The 23,997-nt window shown below is 42.7% G+C and overlaps 1 protein-coding gene across 3 annotated transcripts in view; it reads left to right on the plus strand.

The window, feature by feature from the left end:
- SF3B1 (splicing factor 3b subunit 1) overlaps window positions 1–23,997 on the plus strand; it is a 460,811-nt gene that overhangs the window by 185,520 nt on the left and 251,294 nt on the right. For all 3 annotated transcript variants that reach the window (XM_077275636.1, XM_077275635.1, XM_077275638.1), the window contains 3 exons: window positions 868–969; window positions 1,121–1,300; window positions 12,347–12,433. In XM_077275636.1, coding sequence (XP_077131751.1) covers window positions 868–969; window positions 1,121–1,300; window positions 12,347–12,433 — 369 coding nt within the window. The remainder of the gene's footprint in view (window positions 1–867; window positions 970–1,120; window positions 1,301–12,346; window positions 12,434–23,997) is intronic.

Below are 23,997 nucleotides of genomic sequence, written 5' to 3' on the forward strand. Positions count from 1 at the left end.
TGCTATTCAATGTACATTGGACAATGGATATTAGATGCCAGAAAGTGCAAGTGCGTACAGTCAAAGTTCCAAAAATAGAGGCTCCAGCATGATTCTGCAAGCATGATCCGGCCATTGGAGGATATCCATGAAAGATGCCTCCTATGTTGACACGAAGTCATCCTCCAAGTTCTAATAGACAAGGCTATTACTGAGTTCCGCAACAGGAGATTCAACCCAGGAAGCCTGTAAAAAGGAGATCTTCATTAATACCTTGGGGTGCTGTAGAATGAAGCAAGTAAATCCATCGGGATTCAATCTGTAGCAGCTTCTTATGTAGGGAGCCACCTCTACCTGAGCCCCTCATGTGTTCCAATCCAACCACCCTCGTATTAGCACAGCTCCCTGCATGATAAAATAAATAGTGGGATGCCACCGTGATAAGTGTCTTACCTTTCCGACTATCCACTGCAGCTGTGTTGGTTGTTGAAAAGTGTCCTTGAATCCTCCGGCGTAACTCCTGTAAGGTCTGGCCTACATAAATACGAGGGCAAGGGCAGATGAGGGCATATATGACATTTGCTGTTTTGCAGTTGATATGTCTGCAATCTGTGCTGCACCTGGTCAGTAGGATTGCAGAAGGAATCACGAGTGGGATGCATGTACTGACAAACATTGCAGTCCCCACATGGAAACAAGCCTCTCAAAGAGACTCCCAAATATGGCGCCATCACGGCACCATATATATATAAACCAATTTGCGGAAGTGCAGCTCCCGTGGTGCCATATACATACGGTGCATGTCTGGAACAACGGATTAATGAACAGTAACTAATTGAAAACATTTGAGAAAAGGTTGTGAAAAAATTTTTTTTCTTTTAATATTAGGTGGATGTAGATGAATCAACACTTAGTCCCGAAGAGCAGAAAGAGAGGAAAATTATGAAGTTACTGCTGAAAATAAAGAATGGGACACCTCCTATGAGAAAGGTAGGTATTCTTCAATTTATTTCATTTTTTTTAATAAATTACTTAAGTTTTATCTATGATTATACCACCAACGAGCAAGCAGATTACCCAAATTTTATAAGTGTTTTTGTGGTTTTACAGTCTCTCATTTAGGTTTACTTTTTATTAATAGGCAGCTTTGCGACAAATTACAGACAAAGCCCGGGAATTTGGAGCTGGACCGCTTTTTAATCAAATTCTTCCTCTACTGATGTCCCCAACCCTTGAAGACCAAGAACGACATTTGTTAGTGAAAGTAATTGACAGAATTTTATACAAGTTGGATGACCTCGTTCGACCATATGTGCATAAGGTTCGTAAATCTGCCTTTTTTTCATCATTTGTTGAGGTCAGTAAGAAATAAGTTAACTAATATCAAGATTGTAGTTCTCCCTGCAGCAATAAGCAAGGATTACTGTTGAGAAGACAGCTTAGCTTGCAGACCACTTTTAAACTTGTGTTGGTCTATTTGATAAGTTGATCAGTCATTGGTCACACATTGGAATAATATATATAATTTTACAAACTTTGTTTAATTTATAACACACTCCACAATGCTGTGCCATCATGAATCCAACTTATGTTGATCCTTCTGCCAATGATCTGCTGCAGTCCTTCAGCCTTATTATCGTATGATATTATCATTAGACTTGTTTTATAACGTTCTAATTGTGTTGTAAAAAATGAATTTTTTTCAAGGATGCTTTTATCCCATAGTGTCACCTATTTTAACCACAGCTCATGTCAAAATCCAACTAACCTGGTTACAAAAATCTCAGTATTCTACTATCCTGTCTTTTTTTCATCTAGTGCTCCACAGCAACATTTGGCCAACTGTATCTAGGCATAATTAAAACCTTACAGTGACTTTCTATTCTGTGCCATTCTGACCACCTTAGGGCTGTAAGCTGGTCAAAACGGAACTGTATTATAATCTTAGGAAAAAGGAATTCTCTCCTTGCAATATGTCTACTGAGCTGTTGGGGTATATTCACGCAATGTGATTACTCACTTTTTTTTTCTTGCCTCCCCTTTTCTAAAATCAGTGTAAGGCCTTTTTCACATGTCCTGATATTAGTCACTGGAAAAAAACGGTAGCAGTGCTAGCCTTGTACAACATACATTTGGCATCTGTGTGATGTCTGTATGCCACATCCATATGATGGGAAAAGCTGTACAGTTTGCGCTGTTCCTAGGCGCCACAGGAATCTGAAGGCAGCTCTCATCATTGCTGTCTAGTCTCCCGGAGATCAGAGCGACCAGGTGACGCTGATGTGAGTTGTATTCAGCATCTGCTGTTTGTGTACATTGTGAATTAAATAATTGAAAAAAAATAACAGTGCGGGGTCTCCCATAATTTTCATAACCAGAGAGAAAGCCGACAGCTGGGGGATGATGTTGAGATTCTGGGAAAGAGGACAACAGCCATAATGGTTCCCAGGCTATTAATAACGGCTCACGGCTGTTTGCATAGTCTTTACTGATTAGTGAAGCTGAGAACCCAGAATAAAAAGGATATGGGGGTCCCCCTATAATTACTAACCAGCAAAAATTAAAGAAGTTGTCCACTACTATAACCTTTTTTTTTTTTTTCCTAAATCTTGCTTTATGTGCCACTGAAAACATCTACTGTGTTTATTTTAGCAATATTACCTTTTATCATGCTGTTGCAGCACATCTTTAGTGCTGGATCCAGCTCTCATGGGGTTAATCGACAACTTCCTTTCTCCTGACTTACTGTGCTCTAATACTACAAGTTCCATGATGCATTGCACTCGCCTGTAACTCTGCACCTGGCACACCCACTCCAAAAACACACCCCAACCCCTCCCTCCTCTCCCTCCTCTATCTTCAAAAAGATTTGTGATGTCATTTCTGTCCAACCTCCTCTTTTACATTTGACCAACCCACACTCCATTACACAGATGGATGGATGGATAGATCGATGGATAATAATAATAATAATCTTTATTTATATAGCGCCAACATATTCCGCAGCGCTTTACAGTTTAACAGTTTCAAACACAACAGTCATAGGTAACAATGTTAACAATACAGTAATAAAGCGGGCCACTATCTAGTATATATATAATTCTAGATGGTAGCCTGATTCTAATGCATCGGGTATTCTAGAATATGTATGTAGTTTATTTATGGAGATTTTAGAATAATAAATTGAATACACAGGATTCGGCCAACTGCGACCAATTAGCAAAGCGTGGTTCAATTCCCGCGCAAATTAGCAACAGTCGCTGATTGCTCGCTGCCGGCCATGTAGTATATAGCACTGCCCTCTCGGAGTATATAGCACTGCCCTCTCGGAGTATATAGCACTGCCCTCTCGGAGTATATAGCACTGCCCTCTCGGAGTATATAGCACTGCCCTCTCGGAGTATATAGCACTGCCCTCTCGGAGTATATAGCACTGCCCTCTCGGAGTATATAGCACTGCCCTCTCGGAGTATATAGCACTGCCCTCTCGGAGTATATAGCACTGCCCTCTCGGAGTATATAGCACTGCCCTCTCGGAGTATATAGCACTGCCCTCTCGGAGTATATAGCACTGCCCTCTCGGAGTATATAGCACTGCCCTCTCGGAGTATATAGCACTGCCCTCTCGGAGTATATAGCACTGCCCTCTCGGAGTATATAGCACTGCCCTCTCGGAGTATATAGCACTGCCCTCTCGGAGTATATAGCACTGTGGGCATCATATCCATGTTAAAAAAAAAAAAAAAAAAAAAAAAAAAAAAAAAATTAAAATGAAAAAGTTATATACTCACCTTCTGTTAGCCCCCGGATCCAGGCGAAGCGTTTACCGATGCTCCTCGCGCGCTCCGGTCCCAAGAGTGCATTGCGGTCTCGCGGGATGATGACGTAGCGGTCTCGCGAGACCGCTACGTCATCATCTCGCGAGATCGCAATGCATGGAGCGGTCATTGGAGCGTCGCGAGGAGCGGGAAAGGCCTGTTCTGGATCCGAGGGGCCGACGGACGGTGAGAATATAACTATTTTAATATTTTTTTCATTATTTTTAACATGAGATCTTTTTACTATTGATGCTGCATAGGCAGCATCAATAGTAAAAATTTGGTCACACAGGGTTAATAGCAGCGCTAACTGAGTGCGATACACAGCAGCATAACGCGGTCCACTAATGCCATTAACCCTGTGTGAGCGCTGACCACCCTCAGCACTCATTTCACCACACATACACCAACCTCGCCACATAAAAGTCGAAACACAAGTCGCCGCGCAAAACTCGCCACGCGCAAAACTCGCCACGCGCAAAACTCGCCACGCGCAAAACTCGCCTCATGGAAAACTCGCTACACGCAAAAATTGCACACGCGGAAAAATTGCCACATGCACAAAAGTTGCAAAACATGCAAAGGTTGCCTCACACAAAACTTGCACATGCTCAAAACGCACCACACATAAAACTCGACACACGCAAAACTCGCCATGCGCAAAACTTGCTGCACACAACTTGCTACACTAACCTGTCACGTGCAACTCGACACAAAAAGTTGCTCCACGCATGTTTCCACACAAAACTCATCTCACAAGTCGCTACGTGCATGTCGCCACACGCAACTCAACACACACAACTTGACACATGAAACTCGCCCTAAAACACACACAAGTCTGGTATTATCCTTCAAAAATAAAAATCAGATTAATAAGCAGACAAACTACAAGAGCAGCAAATGTACCATATAGGAAATACGGCAGCTGTCAGTCACATGACCTGTCTATTATGTGTATGTGTGAGCTAATATATACTGCCAGGGGGGAGGGCTTCCTGTTGGCTGGGGATTTATCAAGCTGCCAATTTAGCTTACAAATACTGAGGTAAAAATACTGAGCAAATAACGTGTGAACGAGGTCTAATACCAGAGGAGATGACATACAGGTACATACTATATACAGGAGGAGATGACATACAGGTATATACTATATATAGGAGGAGATGACACACAGGTATATACTATATACAGGAGGAGATGACATACAGGAACATACTATATACAGGGGATATGACATACAGGTACTTACTATATACAGGAGGAGATGACACACAGGTATATACTATATATAGGAGGAGATGACACACAGGTATATACTATATACAGGAGGAGATGACACACATGTATATAATATACACAGGAGGAGATGACACACAGGTATATACTATATACAGGGGAGATGACATACAGGTATATACTATATACAGGAGGAGATGACACACAGGTATATACTATTTACAGGGGAGATGACATACAGGTATATACTATATACTGGGGAGATGACATACAGGTATATACTATATACAGGAGACGACATACAGGTGTATACTATATATAAGGGAGATGACAAAGGTATATACTAAGGGGAAAATAAAAAGCTGTGAGTGCAAAATGAGAGGATTAAGGGAAAATAGTGGAGTGATCGGAAAATGACAGATGTGATGTCGAAATGACAAGTGTTAGGGGGGAATGAGAGGCGTGATGGGAAAATAAGAGAAGTGAGGTGGTATTACTAACCACAGATACTTACTATGCCCAGGCAACGCCTGGCTCTTCACCTAGTGTGTATGTGTGTGTGTGTGTGTATATATATATATATATATATATATATATATATATGGAACAGCACTACACTTGATACTTATCTTCGGGTGCAGGGCCCCAAGCAACCAGTCCAATTGATTGCACAAGGTTCACAGAGACTCAGAAAAAGAGGCAGCACTCCATAGTAAGGTGATAGCATGTGGTTGGTTCAATCGACCCACACAGCTGGGCGACGTTTCAGCTCTATCCGAGCCTTTCTCAAGCTTGAGAGCTGAAACGTCGCCCGGCTGTGTGGGTCGATTAAACCAACCACATGCTATCACCTTACTATGGAGTGCTGCCTCTTTTTTCTGAGTCTCTCTCTCTCTCTCTCTCTCTCTCTCTCTCTCTCTCTCTCTCTCTCTCTCTCTCTCTCTCTCTCTCTCTCTCTCTCTCTCTCTCTCTCTCTCTCTCTCTCTCTCTCTCTCTCTCTCTATATATATATATATATATATATATATATATATATATATATATATATATATATATATATATATATATATATATTCACAGCAGCACATGTATATTTGTCTGTGTTTTCACATGGCCGATTCATGTACATTTCTCAAAAATATTTTTTCATAAAACTTAGTTAAATGGAGATTCTTAGCGCATAAATTGGCCAATTCATGTATGCCCATCAACCACGGCAAGGTGATCTCCCCTTGATGGGTCCTACTCTACTGTACATGCCACTCTTGGGCCACCAGCCTACAACTCTGGACAAAACATGTCACTCTGGGCTAAGCCTACAATTTATGGGCAGGTAGAGTTGATTACCGCCACCTGCAAGGTCAATGGGAGGAGTGCAAGATAAGTCTGGATGCTGCCACATCCATACAAACAGAGGAAAAAAAAAAACAATCAGCACTCCCAATGTGAACACGTGCACGCTGCAAACTGCAACACATAGATAAAAAAATCACAGCAGCACATGTACATGAATCGGCCATGTGAAAACACAGACAAATATACATTTCTCAAAAAAATTTTTTTCATAAAACTTCCAGTTAAATGGAGATTCTTAGCGCATAAATTGGCCAATTCATGTATGCCCTTCAGCCACAGCAAGGTGACAAGTGTTAGGGGGGAATGAGAGGCGTGATGGGAAAATAAGAGAAGTGAGGTGGTATTACTAACCACAGATACTTACTATGCCCAGGCAACGCCTGGCTCTTCACCTAGTGTGTGTGTATGTGTGTATATATATATATATATATATATATATATATATATATATATATATATATATATATATATATATATATATATATATATATATATATATATATAATATTACTCTGAAGAGACAATTTGCATATTTCCAAGAGGAGCATTGTAGCTTTAAAGGTAATCTGTCTCCCCAATTTTCACCTATAAGATGCGGCCACCTGCATCAGAGGCTTATCTACATCATTCTGTAATCCTGTAGATAAGCCCCCGACGGAACCTGCAAGATAAGAAAAACAGGTTATATTTTACTCACCCAGGGGCGTTCCCGGTCCGATGTGCATTGCGATCCGGGTCCGGCACCTCCCACCTTCATACGATGACGTCCTCATTGCCGCGGCTCCTGCGCAGGCATACTTTATCTGCCCTGTTGAGCAAAGTACTGCAGTGCACAGGCGCCGGGCCTCTTTGACCTTTCCCGGTGCCTGTGCACTGCAGTACTTTACGCTGCCCTCAACATTGCAGATAAAGTATGCCTGCGCAGGAGCCGCGGCAAAGAGGACATCATCGTAAGAAGGTGGGAGGTGCCGGACCCGGATCGCAATGCACATCGGACCGAATCGGGACCATCCCTGGGTGAGTATAATATAACCTGTTTTTCTTATCTTGCAGATTACATCTGGGGCTAATCTACAGCATTACAGAATGCTGTAGATAAGTGCCTAATTGCGGTGGCCACATCTTATAGGCGAAAAATGGGGAGACAGATTCCCCTCAAAAGAAATGCCACCCCACACCATTACTGATCCACTGCCAAACCGGTCATGCTGAAGGATGTTGCAGGCAGCAGATCGCTCTCCACGGCGTCTCCAGACTGTCATGTCTGTCACATGTGCTCAGTGTGAACCTGCTTTCATCTGTGTAGAGCACAGGGCGCCAGTGGCGAATTTGCCAATACTGGTGTTCTGTGGCAAATGCCAAGCGTCCTGCACGGTGTTGGGCTATGAGCACAACCCCCATCTGTGGACGTCGGGCACGTAGACCATCCTCATGTAGTCGATTTCTAAACGTTTGTGCAGACACATGCATATTTGTGGCCTGCTGGAGGTCATTTTGCAGTTCTCTGGCAGTGCTCCTCCTGTTCCTCGCACAAAGGCTGAGGTAGTGGTCCTGCTGCTGGGTTGTTGCTCTCCTAAGACCCCCTCCACGTCTCCTGGTGTACTGGCCTGTCTCCTACCACGAGTGTGAAAGCACAACCAACATTCAAAAGAAGCCAAAACATCAGCCAGAAAGCATTGGTACCGAGATGTGGTCTCTGGTCCCCACCTGCAGAACCACTCCTTTATTGAGTGTCTTGATAATTGCCAAAAATTTCCATATGTTGTCTATTCCATTTGCACAACAGCATGTAGAATTGATTCAGTCTTGCTTCCTAAGAGATTTTGATTTCACAAACGTTTGATTTACTTGGAGTTATATTGTTGTTTAAGTGTTCCCTTTATTTTTTTGAGCAGTTTGTGTGTGTGTATGTAGTTATAATATTTACAGCGGAGTGTATGTATCGTGTGTATGTATCAAGCCACGTCCACTCCACATAGCCCCGCCCACTCCGCATAGCCACACTCACTCCACATGCAAAGCCCCGTCTATGCCACCCTGCAAAACTCAACGGTTACGACGTCCCTATCAGTGCCGCTGCCTTCAGAGTATCAGTGCGTGGCAGGCACAGGCCATATCTAGCTTTGTCGTGTCTAGAATGGAGTTGCTCCTTTGAGGCATGACATCAAGGGAAAGGGAGGAGCCTCATGGATTACACAGCTGTGCTCATAACAGGAAGTTACTGTGGACGTGTGAGGTGAAAATGAGGAGTGAGGTGGGAAAATGAGAGAAGTCAGGTGCTGCTGCAGTATGAGGCTGTGTATAGGGAAGAATGAGGAGCTGCAGGTGGAGGCTGTGTATAAGGCCACTTTCAGACGTTCAGTATTTGGTCAGTATTTTACCTCCGTATTTATAAGCCAAAAGAACGAGTGGGAGAAAAATACAGAAGTGGTGACGTGTTTCTAATATACTTTTCCTCTTATTATTTTTCTCCCAAGTTTTAGCTTACAAATACTGAGGTAAAAATACTGACCAAATAACGTGTGAACGAGGTCTAAAGGAGAAAAGTGTGGTGCTGCTGAAGTAGTAGGCTATGTACACGATGCGCTTTATTGCTATTAGTGCAATTTCTCTCTGGATCAACTGTTTCCAAGTGTATATGGAAGAAGAGTGTGAAGTTCTGCCGGAGGAGGCGACTATAAGGCGTTTATACACTGGCGTTTTAAACGGCCGAGTGCAATGCGATAAAAAATCGCATTGCACTCGGACCAATGTTCAGCTATGGAGCAGCTCCCACCAGCCGACTTTTTGTCGGCCGTTTTTCTCGGTCCGAGACAATCGCAGCATGCTGCGATTGTCTCGGACCCAGGAAAACTCTCGGTTCACTCGCACCCATATAAGCCTATGGGTGCGAGTGAGACAGCGCACACCACTCGGATATCATCCGAGTGCTGTGCGTTATAAGCGGACCCCAGCAATGGAGGAGATGGAGAAATTCATTTCTCCGCCTCCTCCGCAGCTGTGCTCCAATCCTCCCTGTGCGAGAGAATCGGAGCACAGACGCATGACACTCGGCTCCTGCTCTGCTGCGAGCAGGAGCCGAATGTCATTAGCATATCGCATCCGATGATCTCGCATCGGATGCAATACACTAGTGTGACGCCGGCCTTAAGGAGAAAAGCTGTGCTGCAGAAAAATGCTGTATATAAAGGAGGAGGATGTGTAAAAAGGAGCATGAGGTGCAGGAGGAATAAGGCCCCTTAAGTGCCGCCGCTAAAAGTCGTGTCAGCAGTCATTAAGGGGTTAATATTGTGTTAAAAAATGCTTTTGCTTAAACAAAATGGCACTGGTTGTGTTCTGTGTACCAGTGCAGGAGCTTTGCTATGTTCAACAGCGACAATTTCGGAACCTGTTTACACATGTAATGTAAGCAACCATTTTGACAGGATGTGCCAAAGGAGAAAGGACATTTTCATTCCAAGAATTCCACTAATTCCATCTGATTTGCCTTTTGATTTTAAATGCCTCCGGTTTCCAGTTCGACTGCCATTTGCAATGTCCATTAACAAGGCTCAGGGACAGTTCTTGAAAATAGTAGGGATCGATTTGCAATCTCCATGCTTTTCTCGTGGTCAACTTTTCTTGGCCTGTTCAAGAGTTGGAACTGCCAAAAATCTTTCATCTTTGCATCGGAAGGGAAAAAAAAATGTTATTTATCAAAAGGCTCTTGAGTGAGTTGAAAATAAAATGCTATCAATACTTCGGTAATAATTTAGTTAATTTGTGTTGCAAATCAGTAGTGTTGCGTATATGATGTGAAATGTTATGTGCAATATAATCATTATAATGTGTTATAACTAACCACAGCTAGTTACTATGCCCGGACAACCCTGGGCTCTTCAGCTAATATATATATATATAGAGAGAGAGAGAGAGAGTGAGAGTTAGTTTTTGGCAAGACCAGCTTACCGCTTTGAAGAAACCGGAATACATCCAACTTGTGGTTACAGTTCGCACGGAAAACAGATTGGGACAAATCCACACAAGTAAAGAAAAAACTTTTTGTTTCTCCATCGATCAGTCCAATGGTAGAGTAAAATATACCTTTTATTTTTCCATTAAAAAGTTCCAGATTTCTTCAGTTACAATATTACATACATTCAATCCCTTGTGGACATAAGTTATATATATATATATATATATAGATCCACTCACCTCCTGTAATAACATGCACAGATGAGAAGGGCTTCAGGTCTGTCTCTTAACCTTGTTCTCCACAGACTTGGCCCTGCCCCCTTTCCCTTCACCACCTTCTCATGATGCTGTGCAGTCAGAACTCCTCTGCTGTAAGTGATGCCTACCAGGAGTGCCAGGAAGCAGGAAGAGGAGCTACAAGGTTATCACATGGACCACCATGCAGGGCTGTGTCAGGGAAACCCTGCTTGTCTGCAAAAAAAAAAAAAAAAAAATGCTGTGGCAGCCATGCTGGTTCAGTATGCCTTCAGTTTTGAATAAATCCCCAAAAGTGTCACCAGCAAAGCACCAGCACACCACCTCCTCTATGATTCACGGTGGGAACCAGGCATGTAGAGTCCATCTGGTCACCTTTTCTGCATCGCACAAATACACGGTGGTTGGAACCAAAGATCTCAAATTTGGACTCATCAGAGCAAAGCACAGGTTTCCACTGGTCTAATGTCCATTCCTTGTGTACTTTAGCCCAATCAAGTCTCTTCTGCTTGTTGCCTATCCTTAGCAGTGGTTTCCGAGCAGCTATTTTACCATGAAGGCCTGCTGCAGAAGGTTGCCTCTTAACAGTTGTTGTACAGATGTGCCTGCTGCTAGAACTCTGTGTGGCATTGACCTGGTCTCTAATCTGAGCTGCTGTTAAGCTGCGATTTCTGAGGCTGGTGACTCAAATAAACTTCTCAGAAGCAGAGGTGACTCTTGATCTTCCTTTCCTGGGGCGGTCCTCATGTGAGACAGTTTCTTTGTAGCGGTTGATGGTTTTTGCCACTGCACTTGGGGACACTTTCAAAGTTTTCCCAATTTTTCAGACTGACTGACCTTCATTTCTTAAAGTAATGATGGCCACTCCTTTTTCTTTACTTAGCTGCTTTTTCCTTGCCATAATACAAATTCTAACAGTCTATTCAGTAGGACTATCAGCTGTGTATCCACCAGACTTCTGCACAACACAACTGATGGTCCCAACCCCATTTATAAGGCAAGAAATCCCACTTATTAAACCTGACAGGGCACACCTGTGAATTGAAAACCATTCCCGGTGACTACTTCTTGAAGCTCATCAAGAGAATGCCAAGAGTGTGCAAAGCAGTCATCAAAGCAAAAGGTGGCTACTTTGAAGAACCTAGAATATAAGATATATTTTCAGTTGGTTCACACTTTTTTAAGTATATAATTCCACATGTGTTAATTCATAGTTTTGATGCCTTCAGTGTGAATGTACAATTTTCATAGTCTTTAAATGAGAAGGTATGCCCAAACCTTTGGTCTGTACTGTATATATAGAGATTTGGGCAGTGCACTCATGGTCCAGGACCCAGGCCCTGGATCTACTTGCCTAGCGATGCTTCTGGTCTCAAGTACGTGTGAAAATGTCACTACACGTACTGGATACACTGATCCATAAGAAGCCTAAAACAAACCTTGGTTTTAACCCAAATCGCAAAGCTTTTTTTAAAAAAAAAAGTTTATTTCCATTACTGAAACACAAAATTTTGAATGTCACTCTGAACTGTAAGGTAAATTTAGGCTGGATTCACAGATCTGTGAAACATGTACAGTGCTCGCAGCGGAAGACTTGGCCTGGACACTTGTGTAGTCTTTCATTAGGCAGTTAATTCAATTTAGGACACCCGGCGGTGTATTCCAGCCCGAGTTGATGTCTTCTATGTTATTTTCACAGTTCTAATTTTCAATGTTATGAAAGGGACACTTTTTTATTTTTCTTTCAGATTCTTGTCGTTATTGAACCCTTGCTCATTGATGAAGACTATTATGCGAGAGTAGAAGGACGAGAAATAATATCCAACTTGGCAAAGGTAAATATTTTAAATAGTTTGTTACTGATTTTTAGCATTTTATAACAGTTTTTCTAGACTATTTATATAGAGATTAACCAGGTTGCTTAATACTCTGACTTTAGATGGTTCTAAAAGTGTAATCATATTATGGGTTTTGTTTTACAAGTAGCCACATCAATTTGTTGTACAAATTTACAGGACATCTTGCATGTCTTTGGTTGCTTTTGTGCCAACTCTGCCCTGGCTCTTTTGTTCTTCCTATTTAGATGATAGGTATTAGACCTGTTCTCAAGCAACCTTCTCTGGCAGAGAAGACCGCAGCTCTGCACACCTCTTTCTTGTTGCCCAGTTGATAATGGCATAATCAGCTGTCTATAGCCTTTGTTGGTCTAGAATAGAATGCAGTATATTCTATATTTTATATTTTACAATTATAGGCTATGTTCACACGGTTCAACACATTAGATTGAACTGTATATTAAATGAGTTTTCCAGGCCATGCTAAATTTTCTTAGGGCACTATATGCCAAATATGAAATGCACACACTGTTAGGCTGCGCACGATGGGTTTTTGATGTGTTTTCCCCCCAGAAATGGTCCAAAAACGCAATGGCATCCTTTTGCAAGGTAATTCAATGACAAAACTAAACCGAATAGCCACAAAAGTACGGAGGACCAACCCCAAAATCTGTAAACTAGCAACAAAAGTCCCCCAACACAGCGTAAAGAATCACTAATGTCTTTATAGAAAATAAATAATTTTAAAATGTTTTAAGGAGATAACGGTGTAACGGAGAAACGGGGCCAGTGGGTGCTCTCGTCCGCTGGCCCGGCTGTCTTTAGCAAGACTGCATGGACCACGGCTCATACCACTGAACGCCCGCTCTATCTCCTCGTGGGCAGTACACTACACAGACAACACAGGGTTAAGGTAAAACAGGGTGGCAATACTTTATTGAACCACAGCACACAATAGCAAACAGAACATTCCCAACATGACTGGAATTGTTTGGTTATATGGGCGCATATAAAATATCACTGCGTCTCCACGTATTTCCAGTATGACATGTCAGAGCTCCCAGGGTTGCTACTCCGTCTGTGGATGAACGCACAGAGAAGGGGTAACGACAAGCATAGGGAGATGACCAAGAACTGCCCATAGAGTCCATACAAGGTCCAAAGCCAGTTGACACGAGAGTCACCACCTGGCTTATCTGACCATCTTCATGGAACCATGCGACCAGCGGGTCCCAACCCTGGCTTTCTCCAAACATATCCATGGTGCAGAGATGGTCACTGGATCAATCTGTGTCCTTGCAACCGGAGCCGAAAACCCCTAGGTTGTATCCTATAGAATCCTAGATCAGTGTCCCTTCTTATGGTGCCATGATGAATTGGCTGCAGTCCTTTCTCTTGTCTGTTGGGTGGTTTTCAGAATGTCTCGCTGGTAGCTCTGTCTTACTTCAGACTCCCAAGATGTGAACTCTGAGTAATTTTATACCCAAGGCATGTAAGCTAGTTTTAGAATTATCCAGTGTCCTTTAGTTCAACATCAAGATATAGCAAACAATGGTGATGAGATTACCTAGTACTACTTGACCATTCAATCTATTTGCAGTCTTTCCTTCTCTGCTTTAAGCCCCCGTCACACTAAGTGAGGTCGCTAGCAAGATCGCTGCTGAGTCACATGTTTTGTGACGCAACAGCGACCTCAGTAGCGATCTCGCTATGTTTGACACTTAGCAGCGACCAGGCCCCTGCTGTGAGATTGCTGGTCGTGTCGGAATGGCCTGGACCTTTTTTTGATCATTGAGGTCCCGCTGACATCGCTGAATCGGTGTGTGTGACACGGATTCAGCGATATCTTCACTGGTAACCAGGGTAAACATCGGGTTACTAAGCGCAGGGCCGCGCTTAGTAACCCGATGTTTACCCTGGTTACCATCGTAAATGTAAAAAAAAAAAAAACACTACATACTCACATTCCGGTGTCCGTCAGGTCCCTTGCCATCTGCTTCCCGCACTGACTGACTGCCGGCCGTAAAGTGAAAGCACAGCACAGCGGTGACGTCACCGCTCTGCTGTTAGGGCCGGCGCTCAGTCAGTGCAGGAAGCGGACGCCGGGGGACGCGAAGGTGAGTATGTACTGTTTGTTTTTTTACATTTTACACTGGTAACCAGGGTAAACATCGGGTTACTAAGCGCGGCCCTGCACTTAGCAACCTGATGTTTACCCTGGTTACCCGGGGACCTCGGCATCGTTGGTCGCTGGAGAGCTGTCTGTGTGACAGCTCCCCAGCGACCACACAGCGACTAAACAGCGACGCTGCAGCGATCGGCATCGTTGTCTGTATCGCTGCAGCGTCGCTAAGTGTGACGGGGCCTTTATTTAGGTTATGTGCACATGTCCGGATTTCTTGCAGAAATTTCCTGAAGAAAACCGGAAATTTTCTGCAAGAAATCCGCATTTATTTTTTTTTTGCGTTTTTTTCCCCTTTTTTTCGCGTCTTTTTTAGCATTTTGCAAGCGTAATTAGGTTGCAGAATGCTAAAGTTTTCCAAGCGATCTGTAGCATCGCTTGGAAAACTGACTGCCAGGTTGGTCACACTTGTCAAACATAGTGTTTGACAAGTGTGACCAACTTTTTACTATAGATTCTGCTTATGCAGCATCTATAGTAAAAGATAGAATGTTTAAAAAAAATAAAAAAATGGTTATACTCACCCTCTGCAGACAGCCGATATCCTCTGCGGCGTCCGTTCCTAGATGGTGTGGTTCAGGACCTTCGATGACGTCGCGGTCACATGACCGCTCTCGCGACCAATCACAAGACAGCGACGTCATCGCAGGTCCTGAACCACACCATCTATAGGAACCGAAGCGGCAGCATGCAGCGGTGAGAGGCGGGAACACTCCAGGGCCATCGAAGGTGAGTATATCACTATTTTTTATTTTAATTCTTTTTTTTTGACCAATTATAATGGTGCCCAGTCCGTGGAGGAGAGTCTCCTCTCCTCCACCCTGGGTACCAACAGCATATAATCTGCTTACTTCCCGCATGGTGTGCACAGCCCCGTGCGGGAAGTAAGCAGATCAATGCACTCCTAGGTGTGCGGAATCCCCGCAATTCCGCATTTTTAATGAACATGTTGCTTTTTTTCCGCAATGCGATTTTTTTCGCGGAAAAAAATGCAACATTTGCACAAAAAATGCGGAATACACTGTAAATAATAGGAGGCATATGTTAGCGGTTTTTTTCGCATTTTTATCACGTCTTTATAGCGAAAAACGCGAAAAAAACGCGAACAATACTGAACGTGTGCACACCAAGCTAGTTCTGGAATTCAATGCACAATTAACATATCAGCACACATCAATAAACAAAGATAAACACACAGTATGTACAAGTCACTATTAGGCCATGTGCACACGTTCAGTATTTTTCGCGTTTTTTTCGCTATGAAAATGTGATAAAAACGCGAAAAAAACGCTTACATATGCCTCATTTTTTACAGTGTATTCCGCATTTCTTGTGCAAATGTTGCATTTTTTTTCCGCGGAATAATCGCATTGCGGAAAAAAAAAGCAACATGTTCATTAAATTTGCGGAATTGCGGGGATTCCGCACAACTAGGAATGCATTGATTTGCTTACTTTCCGCATTTGGCTGTGCCCACCATGCGGGAAGTAAGCAGATCATGTGCGGCTGGTACCCAGGGTGGAGGAGAGGAGACTCTCCTCCACGGACTGGGCACCATATAATTGGTTAAAAAAAATAAAATAAAAAATTAAAATAAAAAATTGTCATATACTCACCCTCTGATGGCCCCCGGAGTCTTCCCGCCTCTCAGGTGCACGCTGCCGCTTCCGTACCTATAGATGGTGTGTGTGAAGGACCTGCAATGACGTCGCGGTCTTGTGATTGGTCTCATGACCACTAACGTGACCACGACGTCATCGAAGGTCCTGCACACACACACCATCTATAGGAACGGACGCCGCTGAGGAGATCGGCTGTCTGCAGGTGAGTATAAGCATTTTTTTTATTTTTAAACATTCTATATTTTACTATTGATGCTGCATAGGCAGCATCCATAGTAAAAAGTTGGTCACACTTGTCAAACACTATGTTTGACAAGCGTGACCAACATGGCGGTCAGTTTTCCAAGCGATGCTACAGATCGCTTGGAAAACTTTAGCATTCTGCAAGCTAATTTCACTTGCAAAATGCTAAAAAAAAAAAAAAAACGCAAAAAAAAAACGCAAAAAAATGCGGATTTCTTGCAGAAAATCTCCGGTTTTCTTCAGGAAATTTCTGCAAGAAATCCTGACGTGTGCACATACCCTTACAGACTTACATTATATGTTAAATGGTATCAGTTTGCAAGTCTGTCTTCTTGAACCACCAGACATAAACACTTAAATGCACAAGCCAATATACAGATGAAAAGTCAGTTCTTTTGGCTTTGCAAAAACATGGCTGTCTGGGATATTAAGATACAATCTGGTTTCTTCACAAACGGCAAACTGAAAAAACAGGATGAAAAAAAAAAACCGACATTGGACGGAACATGTATGATGACAGTATCCTAGTTTTAAATATACCACGTGTATTACATCCAATATAAAGAATTTGATATCCTCCGCTTGAGGCACAGCTAAATACTGCATATAGGTAAATACAGAGTAAAGTACATAGTGCTCATAACCAAAAGAGTCTCAAGACAGATATGAAATACTTAAAGGGAAGGTGCCGCAAATTTTTTTTTTTTATTAAAAATTGTTTATATAAACAATTATTGTTAATACAAAATTAATTTTTTTAACTTTAATATCTTTTTTATTATTATTTTTTCAGCCAATTGGCGCCGCCATTTTGCTTTGCAGGAGTGTAAGAGTCCCGGCACGACACTTACACTCTTCAAATACGGCTGCCCTGGGCATAGAAGACTGTGGTCTGCATCCGACCCTATACTTTACATTGAGCTGCTCCCTGCTGTGATCTGGCCATGCCCCCTGGGCTGTCCACATCACAGCAGAGGCAGGAGATCGGCGCCATCTTTCTGGAGTATCTGTGAGCTCCACTTGAGAGCTGTGCTGTTGGAGGGGCAGCTCCATCTGTCTCCCCCTTCACACTGTCAGCTGCGGCCATTCCCTGTCCTCTTCTATTCTGCCTTGTGCCCTGGCTGTAATCTCTAGAGTCGCTAGAGAGGATGGAGTGCTGTGGTCTGATGTCCTCAGGAGCTGCAGAGAGGTAACAGAGGGGGGAAGGGGAGAATCTCTGTGCTGCTCCTGCCCTGCCTCTCACTGCAGCTCCTCTTCAGGACATCAGACCGTGTATCTAATTCTATACTGTGTGATACTGTCTGCTGAGCCGGGTATCTACCGTAATTCCATCCTGTGTGATACTGACTGCTGACCCGTGTATCTAATCCGATACTGTCTGCTGACCCATTTATCTAATCCTATACTGTGTGATACTGTCTGCTGACCCATGTATCTAATCCTCTCCTGTGTGATACTGACTGCTGACCCGTGTATCTAATCCCCTCCTGTGATACGGTCTGCTGACCCGTGTATCTAATCCTATACTGTTTGATACTGTCTGCTAACCCGTGTATCTAATCCTATACTGTGTGATACTGACTGCTGACCCATGTATCTAATCCTCTCCTGTGTGATACTGACTGCTGAGCCGTGTATCTAATCCTATCCTGAGTGATACTGACTGCTGAGCCGTGTATCTAATCCTATAGTGTGATACTGACTGCTGAGCCGTTTATCTAATCCTATACTGTGTGATACTGTCTGCTGAGCCGTGTATCTAATCCTATCCTGTGTCATACTGACTGCTGAGCCGTGTATCTAATTCTATGCTGTGTGATACTGTCTGTTGAGCCATGTATCTAATCCTCTCCTATGTACTCCCCTCCCCCCTGCATGTCTTTTCCCATTGCACACACAGCTCAGTGCATGCAATAACAGGAGCTGTGGGGGTCATGCTGTATTACATTATGTGTGATTTATATGACGGTATTATATGTGATCTGTATGGTGGTATTATGTTTGATCAGTATTGTGGAATGATGTAAAAGCTATATGATGGTATTATATGAGAACTATATTGTGGAATTATGTGTGATATATGTGGTAGTATTACGTGAGAATTATATGGTGGTATTGTGTGTGTGATCTATATGGCGGTATTATGTAAGATGTATGTGGCGGTATTATGTGAGAACTATATGGCGGTATTATGTGAGAACTATATGGCGGCATTATGTGAGATCTATATGGCAGTATTGTGTGAGAAGTATATGGTGCTATGTGAGTACACTATGGCGGCATTATGTGTGATCTATATGGTGGTAGTATGTGAGATCTATTTGACGGTATTGTGTGATCTATATGGTGGAATTATGTGAGAACACTGTCTGTTTTATGTGAGAACACTATAGCGTCGTTATTTGCGATCTATATGATGGTATGTGAGAACTAGAGGACAGTTATGTGTGATCTGTATGGCGGTATTATGTGTGATCTATATGTCGGTATTATGTGGGAACTATAGGACAGTATTATGTGTGATCTGTATGGGAGTATTATGTGAGAACACTATGGCAGTATTATCTTCAGAAAGGGGACCCATTCTAGGGTGGTTCTGGCTGAGCACCTGCACACGGGTCTGGGGTAATAGAGGGGACAGCATGACCTCCAGTTAGGTGCAGTCAGGGGAAGGCTGGTGAGGCAGCTGAAGAGAGGGGTCTCATTTTTATCATTACTATATGGCTACATTTCTCCCCAGCCTGCTTCACAGCGTCACCCCAGACTGCGCCTGTCGCCTTGCTTTCACACATCACCAGGACAGGAGCTGAGGAGGGGAATGGGGTCTTTGCATGCAATGTCTGGATCAGAACAGACCAAATCCGCAGAAATGTTTAGTGGATTTCTGTGGAGCAGATGGTCCATCCATGTGTATAAAAGACAGTGTCCATGTACAATCCCTGGCTGCTCTGCGCATCAAACAGGGTGCCCCCCACAGACCAGCACACTGCTATCCTGAAATGCTCTGTGCTGCTGTCACCCTGCTCCCTCCACCACATATCTCTCAGAATCCTTGCTGCCTACCATCCTCGGTGACTGTGTACTTGTCAGTATAACTTTGCAATCACCAACAAAATGTCTTCTCGCTGTGTTCCTGAATATCATCCTTTCTTAAACCTTAGCAAACACCCAGAAATGGAGGAGAGGAGTGACATCACACATGTCAGCAGACTCCGCCCATAATTACTGCAGTGCTGTAATGTGAGCTAGTTGTACACTAGGTTTTTGTCCAATTTCAGTAGCTGCTCCCCCTAGTGTTTAACCCCTTCACCCCCAAGCGTGGTTTGCACGTTAATGACCGGGCCAATTTTTACAATTCTGACCACTGTCCCTTTATGAGGTTATAACTCTGGAACGCTTCAACGGCTCCCAGTGATTCTGACATTGTTTTCTCGTGACATATTGTACTTCCTGATAGTGGTAAAATTTCTTTGATATTACCTGCGTTTATTTGTGAAAAAAATGGAAATTTTGTGAAAATTTTGAAAATTTCGCAATTTTCCAACTTTGTATCTGTATGCAATTAAATCACAGAGATATGTCACACAAAATACTTAATAAGTAACATTTCCCACATGTCTACTTTACATCAGCACAATCTTGGAACCAACATATTTTTTTGTTAGGGAGTTATAAGGGTTAAAAGTTGACCAGCAATTTCTCATTTTTACAACACCATTTTTTTTTTAGGGACCACATCTCATTTGAAGTCATTTTGAGGGGTCTATATGATAGAAAATACCCAAGTGTGACACCATTCTAAAAACTGCACCCTTCAAGGTGCTCAAAACCACATTCAAGAAGTTTATTAACCCTTCAGGTGTTTCACAGGAATTTTTGGAATGTTTAAATAAAAATGAACATTTAACTTTTTTTCACAAAAAATTTACTTCAGCTCCAATTTGTTTTATTTTACCAAGGGTAACAGGAGAAAATGGACCCCAAAAGATGTTGTACAATTTGTCCTGAGTACGCCGATACCCCATATGTGGGGGTAAACCACTGTTTGGGCGCATGACAGTGCTCGGAAGCGAAGGAGCGCCATTTGAGTTTTCAATGCAAAATTGACTGGAATTCAGATGGGACGCCATGTTGCGTTTGGAGAGCCACTGATGTGCCTAAACATTGAATCCCCCCACAAGTGACACCATTTTGGAAAGTAGACCCCCTAAGGAACTTATCTAGAGGTGTGGTGAGCACTTTGACCCACCAAGTGCTTCACAGAAGTTTATAATGCAGAACTGTAAAAATAAAAAATCATATTTTTTCACAAAAATGATCTTTTCGCCCCCAATTTTTTATTTTCCCAAGGGTAAGAGAAGAAATTGGACCCCAAAAGTTGTTGTTCAATTTGTCCTGAGTACGCTGATACCCCATATGTGGGGGTAAACCACTGTTTGGGCGCATGGGAGAGCTCGGAAGGGAAGGAGCGCCGTTTGACTTTTCAATGCAAAATTGACAGGAATTGAGATGGGACGCCATGTTGCGTTTGGAGAGCCCCTGATGTGCCTAAATATTGAAACTCCCCACAAGTGACACCATTTTGGAAAGTAGACCCCCTAAGGAACTTATCTAGATGTGTGGTGAGCACTTTGACCCACCAAGGGCTTCACAGAAGTATATAATGCAGAGCCATAAAAATAAAACAAAATTTTTTTCCCACAAAAATTATTTTTTAACCCCCCAGTTTTGTATTTTCCAGAGGGTATCAGGAGAAATTGGACCCTAAATGTTGTTGTCCAATTTGTACTGAGTACGCTGATACCCGATATGTGGGGGGGGGGGAACCACCATTTGAGCGCATGGCAGAGCTCGGAAGGGAAGGAGCATCATTTGGAATGCAGACTTAGATGGATTGGTCTGCGGGCGTCACATTGCGTTTGCAGAGCCCCTAATGTACCTAAACAGTAGAAACCCCCGACAAGTGACCCCATATTGGAAACTAGACCCCCCAAGGAACTTATCTAGATGTGTTGTGAGAACTTTGAACCCCCAAGTGTTTCACTACAGTTTATAACGCAGAGCCGTGAAAATAAAAAATCTTTTTTTCCCACAAAAATAATTTTTAGCCCCCAGTTTTGTATTTTCCCAAGGGTAACAGGACAAATTGGACAACAACTTTTGGGGTCCAATTTCTCCTGAGTACGCTGATACCCCATATGTTGGGGAAAACCCCTGTTTGGGCACACGAGAGAGCTCAGAAAGGAGGGAGCACTGTTTTACTTTTTCAACGTAGAATTGGCTGGAATTGAGATCGGACGCCATGTCGCGTTTGGAGAGCCCCTGATGTGCCTAAACAGTGGAAACCCCCCAATTATAACTGAAACCCTAATCCAAACACATCCCTAACCCTAATCCCAACGGTAACCCTAACCACACCTCTATCCCAGACACACCCCTAACCCTAATCCCAACCCTATTCCCAACCGTAAATGTAATCCTAACCCTAACTTTAGCCCCAACCCTAACCCTAACTTTAGCCCCAACCCTAACCCTAACTTTAGCCCCAACCTTAACCCTAGCCTTAACCCTAGCCTTAACCCTAGCCTTAACCCTAGCCTTAACCCTAGCCTTAACCCTAGCCTTAACCCTAGCCTTAACCCTAGCCTTAACCCTAGCCTTAACCCTAGCCTTAACCCTAATGGGAAAATGGAAATAAATACATTTTTTTTAATTTTTCCCTAACTAAGGGGGTGATGAAGGGGGGTTTGATCAACTTTTATAGCGGGTTTTTTTAGCGGATTTTTATGATTGGCAGCCGTCACACACTGAAAGACACACTTTTTATTCCAAAAAAATATTTTTTTGCGTTACCACATTTTGAGAGCTATAATTTTTCCATATTTGAGTCCACAGAGTCATGTGAGGTCTTGTTTTTACGGGACGAGTTGACGTTTTTATTGGTAACATTTTCGGGCATGTGACCTTTTTTGATCGCTTTTTATTCCAATTTTTGTGAGGCAGAATGACCAAAAACCAGCTATTCATGAATTTCTTTTGGGGGAGGCATTTTTACCGTTCCGCGTTTGGTAAAATTGATAAAGCAGTTTTATTCTTTGGGTCAGTACGATTACAGCGATACCTCATTTGTATCATTTTTTTATGTTTTGGCGCTTTTATACGATAAAAACTATTTTATAGAAAAAATAATTATTTTTGCATCGCTTTATTCTGAGGACTATAACTTTTTTATTTCTTTTGCTGATGATGCTTAATGATGATGCTTAATTATTTACATTTTTTCAATTGCTGGGAAAAAACATTTTTTTATGGCACCTTCCCTTTAATATATCACACACATGTATCTGGGAGTTCCTCTCTCCTTGATTGGTCTCAGGAAAAAGCGTGTTATAAAGTGCATAATCCCCTTATGCATTACACTGTCCCTGATTGCCCTATCAAAGATCAAGGGAACTAATAAGAGTAGCAAAAGTAAAGACCACAGACAAATCTAAATACCCAGAGTACAGTTCCTTCCTATGTACCCCTTGACGCGCGTTTTGATGACAGTCTTCCTCAGTATGCACCCTTCTGAGGAATTTTCTTTGCCCTTCGCCTCTCGCAGACTCTCCTCGCTGGCCAGCCAGCCAGTCTGCATACAGTCGGGCAATGCCACTGCCGTAGCTTACATAGACCATCAAGGCAGAACTCGCAGTCAACAGGTTATGGTAGAGCTAACAAGGATTCTGCAATGGGCAGAAAATCATTCCCTCAGAATCAGCCGCGCACATTCCGGGGGTGGAAAATTGGGCAGCTGATTTTCTTAGCCATCTGGGTCTGGTATCAGGCGAGTGGTCTCATAGCCCTGCCATTTTCAACCAGATTTGTTAGGAAGTTATAAGGCCTAAAAGTTGACCAGCGATTTTTAATTTTTTCAACAAATCTTACAAAACCATTTTTTTAGGGACCACATCATATTTGGAGTTCCTTTCAGGGGTTTATATGAAAGTACCCAAAAGTGGCACCATTCTAAAAACTGCGCATCTCAAGGTACTCAAAACCACATTTAAGAAGTTTTATTAACCTTCAGGTGCTTCACAGGAATGTTTTGAATAAATAAACATTTACTTTTCTTTCACAAGAATCTTCATTTAGACCTAATTTTTTTTTCTGTCGCAAGGGTAACAGGAGAAAATGGACCATACATTTTACATAGTTATTAAGGTTGAAGGAAGACTTTAAGTCTGTTGTGCAATTTCTCCTGAGCATGCCGATTCCCCATATGTGGAGGAAATCTACTTCTTGGGCACACAGGAGGGCTCGGAAGGGAAGGAGCGCAATTTGACTTTTTGAATATGATATACTAGAATAATTAGAGGATTCCGTGTTGCGTTTGGAGAGCCCCCGATGTGCCTAAACAATGGAAACCCCCCCCGCAAGGCATACCATTTTGGAAACTGGACCCCTTTTGAAACTTATCTAGATGAGTTTTGAGCACCTAGAATAACGTAGAGCCGTGGAAAAGAAAAAACAAATTT

This window comes from Ranitomeya variabilis, chromosome 7 (genome assembly GCF_051348905.1).
Source record: "Ranitomeya variabilis isolate aRanVar5 chromosome 7, aRanVar5.hap1, whole genome shotgun sequence".
NCBI lineage: Eukaryota > Metazoa > Chordata > Amphibia > Anura > Dendrobatidae > Ranitomeya > Ranitomeya variabilis.